This window comes from Populus trichocarpa, chromosome 4 (genome assembly GCF_000002775.5).
Source record: "Populus trichocarpa isolate Nisqually-1 chromosome 4, P.trichocarpa_v4.1, whole genome shotgun sequence".
Lineage (NCBI taxonomy): Eukaryota > Viridiplantae > Streptophyta > Magnoliopsida > Malpighiales > Salicaceae > Populus > Populus trichocarpa.
The window spans coordinates 6,708,536-6,719,416 of NC_037288.2; the positions used below are offsets into that span (position 1 = coordinate 6,708,536).

Below are 10,881 nucleotides of genomic sequence, written 5' to 3' on the forward strand. Positions count from 1 at the left end.
ATTATGTGCTAGATCAGTTACCAAATTTCACACTTCAAATCTTCATTATTATAAAATTGAAAACTCTCGACGGTTTATTACAGTACACAGCCAATTTTTTTATTTTCAGTGATCATACACACTGAAGTTGAATTCAGAAAGTAGTAGATAAAAAACATTATGGATAAACATATTAAGTAACGTCAGGTGGCACAGGATGATTGCTGTCCTGATCCATGCTTCCTGATTACAGCTTAAGCTCCAAACAACCTGGATGTAGGGTGAAAATGGTATGAGTTCCTTTACTGCGGGATCCAAACAAATTTGCTATTCAGGTTTGTAGTCGTGCCTCTGCAATCACGACTGAGCTCGTCTTGTACTGCACGATTCAAAATCTGCAAGTTAGCTTGCATGTAATGTAAGAAAAGTGAAAAAAGAAATTGCATCAAAGAAATTGTCCAGAAAAGAATTGGTACTTTTGGAGGATCAACTTCCTTGCTTTGCTGGCTTTTGAGCTTCTTCAGTTGGGATAGGCACATTCATTGCCTAGAAGTGTTACATGAGGGGCATGTGAAAATTTTCAGGAGTCCTGTTATTGTTGATTGTAAAGCTGTAAGTAGAAAGTAGAGAGTGCGTACCAATCTCCTGAATTGAAGATTATAGAGCATCTGGATGTATCTCTGCTTGGCTAGTTTCTGCTCCTTGTTGAGCTGCCTCCAGAAACTATACATGTTACCCATGTTCAACAATTTCTTTGCATAGATCTTCCATGTATAGCTGCAAAACAAAGCGAATAATGATTCGGTTAGTAAACATAAGGGAAAGAACAAAATTGAGGATGTTGTATGTCGCAAGTGTACTTACCATTCGTTTATCCGTTTCAACCCTTCTGCCGCAAACTTATTCCAGTATCCTGGATCCACCTTGCACTTCTCAAAGAAATCGGCGATAATGTTGCTCGACTCATCTCCATTTTGGGGATCAATATGGAATCCTGAGATCCCGTCAACGATTATTTCAGCTGGGCCTCCTTGGTTGGTTGCAAAGGTGGGCAATCCGCAGTTCATAGCCTCGATGACTGTGAGTCCAAATGCTTCATAGAGAGCTGGCTGCACGAAAGCTCCCTTTGTATCAGCGATACAACGGTACAGTTCTCCATTGCGATTTCTATCAGTCTGAGCTGCTATCCATCGGAACTGACCGTTGAGTCGGTACTTCTTTATCAATCCATGCATCTTCGTTATTTCAGCCATTTCTTCTCTGTCTTTAGATTTGTTTGGATCAAAGAATCCACCAACTATAACAAGATTAACTAAGCCTCTCAGTCTCTTGTTCTTCCCATACCACTCGGTTAGTCCAGTAAGGTTCTTCACTGTATCGAGCCTTGCCATCGAGAAGATAATAGGCTTCTTCTTGTCCTCTAAATATCCACTGTTGTTCAAATAATTTCAGATAAGATGCTGGGTAGTTCTAGTGATTCTTAATGACGATCTTAAGTAAATGATCTCTGAGTACTTACATGTGTTCATCATTGACCACTTTGCTATACAACAATTCTTCAATGGCAGGATGAAACTTTGTGAATCGACTTTGTTTCTCCGTGTATGGGAAATAGACAGATTGATCAGCCCCAGGTGCAGCAATGTTGAACTTCGGATCAAAGACGTCGATGCCAGATACGACTCTGCAGAGCCCTGGCAGTGTGAATGAAGCATGGCTCTCATACTGCCCAGGTCTATCTTTGCTGCAAACAATATAACATGGTTTTTAATACATTTTTATGGTTTAATGGAGAATTTTTCAGAGATGCGTGGATAATTTTCTTACCTTCCTGCAATCTCCTGATATGTACTTGCTATGATGAAATCGGTTGCATTCATGGCAATTGTATCAGCCATAAATTGGCATGAGAAGTGGTACTTAGGGTCTAATTCCTTCCACTTGACATCTGAATTTTCGTACTTCGTCTTCTCCAAAGCATGTGCAATAGTTGCCTGAGTTATCCCAAGTTTACTAGCCATGAGAGTTGCTGCTAAATTCCCATCAGTGTAGTTTCCGATGATGAGATCCGGCTTTCTTTGCATGAGGTCTAGGAGCTTGGTTATAACATCCTGATATAAAAACAGACGAGTACATTCAATAATGACAGGAACCCCCAGAAGATGAATGAATTATCTGATAGTTCAAAACATGCCTGAGTAAACTTCTCGAGATAGGGATAGACATCGAAACGAGAAACCCACTGGCGGAGGACCTTATTTTCTATGCTGAATGGCACCCTAAGGATGTTTGAATGCTTGGTGCCATTAATCGATTCCAATTCCTGGTTGCACTTTGTTCCCCGAGCTTCAGGAATGAGTCGCGTGACCTGTTTAGGCAAGAACATGATTAGACAAACTCCTGAAACCCTGATTATTTAGTCATTCCTTGTGAGGTTAATGAACTTACCACAACAATTTGAGGTTTTATGTTAAGTCCTTGTTGCTCAATCCTAAGCAGCAATTCATCTTCCAAGGCTTTAACTTGGTCTAGAATGTAGACCACCTGTTTAGAGTAGTAGCGCAGGTTTGTGATCGAGAATAGCAAGTATCAGTAGGCTTGTTTTTACAGCATCAGGGAATTGAAATTCATACCTGTCCACCAGTATCTGGCAAACCGAGGACATCTGCTTGACCAAAGTAACCGTGAGGAGAGAAAATTACAACATTGAATACAGTTGGCAGCCTGCTAAAAAAATTCTCCATGTTCAATGGATCCGGTGCTTGGAGAACTTCTGAGAGACATCTCATCGTCTCCTTCACTCTCTCTGCAGTATTACCCCATCCCTTCTCGAAGCCCCACGCTTTGAAGCTGCGAAACAAAGAGCATCAATTTCCAGGGTCTGATAATGTGAAATATCAGTGTCTGATGACAAAAATGTTCACCTTGTCTCAAAATTCTGATATTGGGTGTCCTTCGGAAGTCCCGAGAGGTAAGCTTCAGCAACTATCAGTGCCATCCGAAGCTTTCTGACAGAGCTAAGGGTCTCATTTATCATTAGTTTCTGCAAATTCAGAGGCATCAGAAATCATATATACAAGGACTTGAAACTTTCTGTATAGAAAATGAAGTTGTTTCGTTCATACTTCTCCTTCATGATTCAGAGATAGCAAGTAATCCACCAGAGGCTGAGCACTCTCCAGGCGGCCGCTTAGCTTTGAAGTTGCAAACTTAGAAACAAAACCAAGTCCATTTCCAATGGAAGAAGATAAGGTCAAGTGAGGCACAGAGAAATCAAATGCTCCGAAATCGACTTCCAATGCATTAGCATCCTTTGCCCTGCAAAGACAACAGGTTTTTTAGTAGAAAAACTCGGTCAAATACTGAAGACTAAACAGAAGTGTATAGACTATAGCGTACCAGTTCTCATCATATATCATTTCCTTGAATTTCAAGTAGTCTGTAGCAGTGATGCCCTCAACCGAAAGATCAGCAGAGTTCACCTTCACAAATTCCCAGAATCCAGGGCTTGGTCTAATGGATAAAGCTACATAAGGTGGATTAACAACTGCTTCCTGCAAATCATAGGAGTAATTATATTACACTAATTTCAAAAGTTCCAAGGATAAAAAATGAAACCCATGTAAACTAAAAGGATGAAATTGCCTTTTACCAATAAAGAAATGACCAGAATACAAACCTGAATAGAAAACCAAATGTCACCTAGTAAACCTTGCAGGACCCTGGTTCTTTCAACCTGATCATCTATAACATTCTCCATTTCATCAAGTAATTGCTGAAGCTTCATTGTTCTCCTTCCCTTTTCTATGTACTTGGCAAAACATCTCTTCATGTGGTACCTGCTTTGTTTCAAGGCTTCTGGCATGTTGTCAGCTATAGAGTCAGACCTCTTCAAGGTTGCCATTTGTAGTAACGCTCTGTTTTTTGACCACAACACGAGTTTTGAAGGTAAGAAAATGGTCACAGAATGTTTTTGATCAACTCTTGTTTAGAATAACCAATTTATAGAGCGATGGTACGTGTTTGATTGGTGCATGAAAATGGGTTTGCTTTGGTTGTAATCAAGTGATTGGCTGATAGATTTTGTTCTCAGGGTAAAGGATGCTTAAAGGCGGGTGCAAGAGGAGGAAAAGAAAAAGAAAGGAATTTTAAGAGCTTCGAAGAGATTCTTGGTTACTAAAAAAGGCTATCACTCAAAGCAATGCTCAATATTCTTTCCTTTCCGTGCTCGCAAGGAAGAACTAGGGAAAGAATAGGTGAAGGCCCCAGCACAAATCTGCCACTTTCACCTCAACTCTTTGTTTTTCTTTTAGATTAAATCTCTCACCAGATCAAGAAAAATGACAATTTACTTCTTTATTAACTTCAAATTTCTCAAATGCGTGATTATTATCATCAAACAAAACAAAAGACACAAAAACAACAAGAAACAAGGGACACGTCTCTCTATTTTTCTGTTGCTTGTTCGAAAGCTAGGAAAATGATGTTGTAGCTTCTGAACCATGCTAACTTCCGGTTTGGATCCATATTCAAGCTCGAGACCTTCTAGTTAGGTAACTCTTGACTCATTCCAAAATTAGTGGTAGGGAACAAAAAATGGATACATTGGACCACAAGTCTTAATATTTGGCAATTGCATGCACACGAAACTAGCTTTTTGCTTATGTTGGAAAGAAATAGGGTTTGGTATTTTTTGGATTTTGCTACAAAGCAAAAGCAAAACGATAACGGAGAGGAAAAGAAAAGGTTCGGTTTTGCAAGCATATATATATATATATATATATATATATATATATATATATATATATATATATATATATATATATTTTTTATTTTTTTTTTGCTTTTTTTTTATAAAATAAAAAAAAATATTTTGATATTTTCTAGAAAAGGATGAATTACAATTATATGCATAAAAAAAAAAGGAAAACTAATTAATAATTTGAGTTGTTTGGGGACTAATTCGAAACGACCCAAACTCTCCTAAGATCCACTCATTTGTTGGGTTTGGGCACGGTCCAGCCCAAACAGCCCGAAATCGAACTCTATTCTGCCTATACGTCAGTACACGTGGCAGAAGCCCACTTGCTCTAGGGTTTTAGAAACAGCAGCAAACCCTCCCTTCCTTCACCTTTATAAACCCCTCTTCCCAAGCCAATTCCTCATTCTTCTAAACCATAAGCGTCTCTGTAGACTTTCCAATTTCTTATCTTCTGATTTGCCTGCTCGGCTTCGAATATTTTCTTTCTTAGGTCAATTAAGTTATTTTTCAATGCTTCATCTACTGGTTTCCAGCGGTTTTTACAGCATAAGCGTTGCGTATGAGCTGACGCTATATGTTATTTTCCGTTTCTGCAAAACCCATTTAGGAGTTCATTAGATTTTTACACTATGCCCTCTGTTGTATGCATATTTGGAGATGTTTTATGATTTTTTTTTATTTTGATTTTTTAAAAAAAAATTAGTAAGGCGGAGATGGAGGTGATGATTATTTCCCCAGATGATCGAAGGTGAACAAACTGAGCGATTTTTCTCTTTCGAGAGATCCAAGCCAGATTTCTGATCCATCTTCAACTAAATTTTTTTCATTTTTTTTTTTATAAAAAAAATTTACTTTTGATAATGTTAAATGATAGAGTTTGGAGAAAAATTAGTGGAATTGAAGAGATGGAGATGATGATTATTTCCCCAAATGATCGAAGCTGAATAAACTGAGCGATTTTTCTCTTTTGAGAACCAAGCCAGGATTCTGATCCATCGTCCTGATTTATTTGAAATTAAAAAAATAAAAAAAATTTACTTTTGATAATGTTAAATGATAGAGTTTGGAGAAACATTAATGGAATTGAAGCGATGGAGATGATGATTATTTCCCCAAATGATCGAAGCTGAATAAACTGAGCGATTTTTCTCTTTTGAGAACCAAGCCAGGATTCTGATCCATCGTCCTGATTTATTTGAAATTAAAAAAATAAAAAAAATTTACTTTTGATAATGTTAAATGATAGAGATTGGAGAAACATTAATGGAATTTAAGCGATGGAGATGATGATTATTTCCCCAAATGATCGAAGCTGAATAAACTGAGCGATTTTTCTCTTTTGAGAACCAAGCCAGGATTCTGATCCATCGTCCTGATTTATTTAAAATTAAAAAAATCTCAACCGCTTTCAGTTTTTTAATTTTAGATACATTATTATTGGTGTTAATTAGGTTCCACAGCTGCTGAAATCTCGACTTAATAACAATTTCCCTGTTAGTTGAAGGTGAATACTTGATATGATAAACATGGCTCTGGATTGCAGTTTGATAAGAAATCTTCCAACTGAATGAACATTAAAAGAAAAAAGAAATTCAGAAAAGAATTATTTTTTTATATAATTTTGAATAATTTTAATGTTCATAAAAAATATTTTAAAAAACAGCTATAAATTTACATGGAAAATACTTGACTTAACCATGGAAGATGCTTGACTTAACCAATGATATGGTTAAAGTTAGAATTTGAATGTTCAATTAGAAAACCTAAATTGACCTGATGATGAATAAGTCGACATCTAGTAACTTGAATGAAAGTACAAGAATCATATTCTACAGCCAACAATGGTAGAAACCTGATAGCAGAAAAGATGAAGGTGGCTCATGCAAATGCTTCCCAGGTGAAAACTACTTGTGGTGGCTAAAACAAGATGAATGAAGGAGAGAACGTTAACAAGTGCGTTAAATGATCTTTCTGGTATCCAAAATTACATGCATTATTTAGTTCTCATGGCCAAGATAGTTTGACTTGAGAGAGAATTGATAGTTACAGTACAATAGGAAATACAATCAATCAGGGTTTTCTTATAGCTGATCCTCCATTGAACTGCTAGTTTCCACCTCTCTATGACCCTTTTTGTCTTGCCAGAAAACATCAGCTCAGAACCATTTTTCCCTTTCTGCAGATCACTGGCTTCTAAGAAAGCACGTGCCTCACCACCGGAAGCGCACAGCAGCTTCCCGAGCTCTGTAGGCTTGTCAAAATTCTCGATTTTGTTGATGGTGGATAACAGCAAGCTGTCTTCTTCAATTACTGTCGGCAAATTACTCAAAATCAGGGCGCAGTTCTTTGATATCCATTTCAAGACAGATATCTCATTGTATACCGAAAGTCGAGAGCCAGAGTAAACCAGGTGACTGATGGATCTCCTCTGATTTGGCGGGGTTGCCCATAAACGCAAAGCAGACAATAAGGCAAAAGATGGCTTCCCGTCTTGGTGGATATACATCGATACCTTGGGCCATGAAATGAAGGAATACATGCTAGGTTCCAAGGGAATAAAAACTTTGTCATTTGGATTTTCATTAAGGAGAAACCCGTAGTGTTCAAGAAGCTCCAAATTTGTGTATGTTCCATAGCCTAGGAGAACCTGCAGAACAAAAGGCACAGTAAAGAAGAAAAGAATAGCAGCCAACAGCTCTGCATCTATGAAACTACACAAACAACAAAAGCTGTAATTTAATATTGTGACAGGCATGATACAATTCTAGACAGAGGCATGAAACAAGATATAACAAATCATTGACAATTGAACAAAGTTTACACATGTAATCTAATTCACAAGGAGCTCGTAATACCTGAGTTCCCTTCTTGTAATTTTTCCTGGCATAAAAGCAATATGCAGCCATGTTTTCATCGAAGCCACCATCTGTCAAACGCTCCAAACCTATATCTGGTTGATCTCCAATAAAGTCATCTGTGGTTTCCCCATTTGACAAAGAAGAATCTTCCAAAGAAGAGGCATTCATCCAATGCACCACGTTTTCAAGGTCATTTGACTCCTCTCCAGGAGCAGCATAATTAAACAAGTCTCCAACTGGACATAAACACCCAGCTTCATCCCATGGTATGTGCAATGCCCGTGAGGATATCTAGAAATGGGATCAAGTTGAAAGTCTTCAATTCCAAAAACATTAAGGCATGGGTAGAAACAACCAAGCACAAGACAGAATATACACAAGCTAAATGAATCCACATGAAATCCTTGTAGGATAACTTACAAGCCTGCAATCATACACAGTACAAGTGATCACTCACAAGAAACAAATGTACTGTACTTAAAGAAAGATTGAATATCTAAGGTATCGCTTCTGGCCAATGCAAATGTCATTCTATTCTGTCACCTTCATGGACCATTTACTCGCACACAGGTGCTGGAATCTGCCAGGAAGTCTAATTTTTCTAACCATGTACACTGATGAAAAAACAGCATTGATGTATGAAAACACAATGATTCATATAGTTTCAATTACTTTCAATGGAAGAGGTAAAAGTATCTCACAGTTGCTGAGGCCCAAATCCAAGCCCTGAATGTGAGAAGTTGTGGTTTAAGCTTAAGGGCATCCATCAGTGAATTAGCTTCTTTCCACTCTGATTTCGCCTTCGACACAGCCTTTTCTGCAGTCCAGATAGCATCATCCACCTAACAATAACTCCAGATATCTCAGATATCATTCCTATCTCAAAAACCAGAACTCATTGATATCAAACCTAACCAACAATCAAAAAGAAGAAAATCAGATACTGAACTTGCAAAGCTTGCATTTCAAACTCACTGAAACTTGCTAGCACGTCATAACTGCGTGGCAGATGCATCAAGTAAGGGTACCACCATGAACTCTTCCCTTTACCCATTTCGTATAACAAACACACAGCCAATATCTGCATTTCATTCTTTCCAAGTCAGAACCTCAGCAACCTCAAATTCAAATAAAACCATCAAATTCTACACTAATCAAAGAATCACTCCAACAATTAGTCCTCTCAGTATCACACAAATCAATACAGTGAAGTCAAGAGCTCAAAAACAATCAAAAAGGAATTAAAGAAATGAAATTTTTAACAATCAAAAGCCAAAGTTCCTATCTTTTATCTCTACAAACAAAATATTAACCAAAATACTCACAAATAAATGAAAGAATAATAAAAGAAAAACTCGAAAAACCATACCTGGGTTGGGGAGAGAGAAGAGTAGGTATTATTATTGACAAAAGAACAAAGTTTCTCATCTTTCAATAAACTATCTCTTGTGATCAAAACAGATTTTGGAACTCTAAGTACCAACTCTCCTTTCTTTAAATCCCTAACAGCAGCTAAACCTCTCCTGCACCCAAAACCCAATTCCAAAAATTATCAACAGATACAGATAACAGCATAAACAGTGCATGTCAGAGTTGTGTAGTGTGTGCGTGTGTGTGTGTGTACTTACCCTCCTGCATCAGGGAAGTGAGAGACAGTGAGGGAATGGCCTAAACAAGAAGTGGGGCTTTGAGGGTGAAGAGAAAGGTTCGTGGTGCAATCTGAGATTCCAAGGTTTGCTGCCCATTTTAGAAATCTTTCAAAACCTTCGTCTTGCCCTGCATCTTCCATCTCTTTCTTTGTTTGTCTGCTGTTTCTCCGCAAGACAGTGAAGGATGCCCATATACGAGAATTTAGAATAGAGTAAATCATTGTTTAGTCCTTGTTCTTTAAGATATATTATAACTTAGTCCTTCGACATAATTTTCATTGTGTTTAGTCACAAATTAGCCTTCTTGAAATTCGTTTAGCCTCCTTCATTTTCTTTTCCTACTAATTCATTCCATAAAAAAATATTGTAGCTTAATTTCATTGTTTTTCTTTGTGAGAATGTTGATACCCTTACATCCAAAAAATAATTAAAAAAATGAAATAGAATAGGTATGTAAGGGAATGTGATAGTAAGAAAAAATAGAGAAATGGAATAGACATTGGTTTGTCTATTATTTTCATTGGACTGAAAGAGAGTTTGCAACGACAACCCAATGTCTCATCATAATTTCTCTAAAAAATTGCTGGTCAGCCTCTTATCTTGTCAGGTATGTTACGTGTTCTTAGTAATTAGATTGTAGGTTAAAAAATCATTTTAATTTAATAATTTAAATTATTAGATAAAATTTTAGGATATGATTTATATTATTTTCTAACATACTTCCTCAAGTGAAAGAGTCATTTGGGCTTGAAACTTGCATAGACCTACATTACCTTGTGCTTAATTTTTATCAAAATAATAAGGATGGTGAGATTCGAACTCGTGACTGCTTAGTCATCAAGGCTCTGATACCATGTCAAAGAACTATCCCAACCTAATAGCTTAAGCTATTAGGTGAGGTTCCAAGATATAATTTATATTATTCTATAACATTGTATAAATAAACTCCGGGTGTTTTGGAATTGTAGTAACGGTTATAATTTTAAGTGTTTTTTATTTATAAATGTATTAAAATAATTTTTTTATTTTTTAAAATTATTTTTGATATCAGCAAATTAAAACGATCTGAAAATATATTAAAAAAATTATTTTAAACAAAAAATAAAATTTTAAAATTTGAAAGGAAAGTAGTTTTCACTGGTTTCCAAACAAGACCTAAAACCACCTATTGAAAATTCATTTAGAAATACTTATACACTTTTTTTAATTTAAACCTATTTTTTCTTTACACGTTATTATTTTATTGTGCTAAATTAAGTATCCTGGGTTCTTAAATTTATAAGAATCTTGTTTTTACATGAACAGTGGAGAAATCAAACCAAGAGCGGCCATCAAAAACCCAAAACCCATTTGAAGTTTAAGCAACTTCATGACCAATAATTAATCACAATTTAGTTTTGTTTGTAATCAAGAGCATGATTGATATTATCCTAATGATTATTTTTTAAAATATTTTTTTTAGAAAATATATTAAAATAATATTTTTATTTTATTTTTTAAAATTTATTTTTAATATTAGTATATTAAAACAATTAAAAAATACTAAATAAATTAATTTTAAACTAAAAAAATCAAATTCTTTGAGAACCATGTTTCTGCCGCAATACGAACATTATCGCTTTTGTTTGGGAGA

The 10,881-nt window shown here is 36.1% G+C and overlaps 2 protein-coding genes and 4 non-coding genes across 7 annotated transcripts; 4 read left to right on the forward strand and 2 right to left on the reverse strand.

Annotated features, from left to right (window-relative positions):
* Positions 1–17: 17 nt before the first annotated feature.
* On the reverse strand, positions 18–4,261 carry LOC7487419 (sucrose synthase 6). Of its 2 annotated transcripts, none has more exons than XM_002305204.3 (13): positions 3,659–4,261; positions 3,379–3,533; positions 3,105–3,297; positions 2,904–3,022; positions 2,613–2,829; positions 2,428–2,523; positions 2,174–2,347; positions 1,807–2,090; positions 1,499–1,723; positions 844–1,410; positions 618–756; positions 456–525; positions 18–358 (listed from the first exon to the last, which is right to left on the reverse strand). In XM_002305204.3, exons 1-12 carry the CDS (start codon positions 3,881–3,883, stop codon positions 466–468), a joined length of 2,454 nt encoding a protein of 817 aa, XP_002305240.2. In that variant the 5' UTR covers positions 3,884–4,261; the 3' UTR covers positions 18–358; positions 456–465. The 2 variants fall into 2 exon arrangements, with proteins under 2 accessions (XP_002305240.2, XP_024454511.1); XM_024598743.1 differs by having other exon boundaries at positions 18–374.
* A 1,193-nt stretch (positions 4,262–5,454) lies between these two features.
* Positions 5,455–5,547, forward strand: LOC112327377 (small nucleolar RNA Z103). Its single transcript, XR_002981595.1, has one exon. It is a non-coding gene; the product is annotated as a small nucleolar RNA Z103 (small nucleolar RNA).
* A 99-nt stretch (positions 5,548–5,646) lies between these two features.
* On the forward strand, positions 5,647–5,737 carry LOC112327378 (small nucleolar RNA Z103). The gene has a single exon (XR_002981596.1). It is a non-coding gene; the product is annotated as a small nucleolar RNA Z103 (small nucleolar RNA).
* A 95-nt stretch (positions 5,738–5,832) lies between these two features.
* Positions 5,833–5,923, forward strand: LOC112327379 (small nucleolar RNA Z103). The gene has a single exon (XR_002981597.2). It is a non-coding gene; the product is annotated as a small nucleolar RNA Z103 (small nucleolar RNA).
* A 95-nt stretch (positions 5,924–6,018) lies between these two features.
* LOC127905279 (small nucleolar RNA Z103) lies at positions 6,019–6,109 on the forward strand. Its single transcript, XR_008059128.1, has one exon. It is a non-coding gene; the product is annotated as a small nucleolar RNA Z103 (small nucleolar RNA).
* A 564-nt stretch (positions 6,110–6,673) lies between these two features.
* LOC7493585 (protein SET DOMAIN GROUP 40) lies at positions 6,674–9,434 on the reverse strand. Its single transcript, XM_024598750.2, has 6 exons — positions 9,228–9,434; positions 8,969–9,122; positions 8,549–8,680; positions 8,301–8,441; positions 7,597–7,890; positions 6,674–7,388 (listed from the first exon to the last, which is right to left on the reverse strand). Exons 1-6 carry the CDS (start codon positions 9,386–9,388, stop codon positions 6,735–6,737), a joined length of 1,536 nt encoding a protein of 511 aa, XP_024454518.2. The 5' UTR covers positions 9,389–9,434; the 3' UTR covers positions 6,674–6,734.
* Between the last annotated feature and the right edge of the window lie 1,447 nt (positions 9,435–10,881).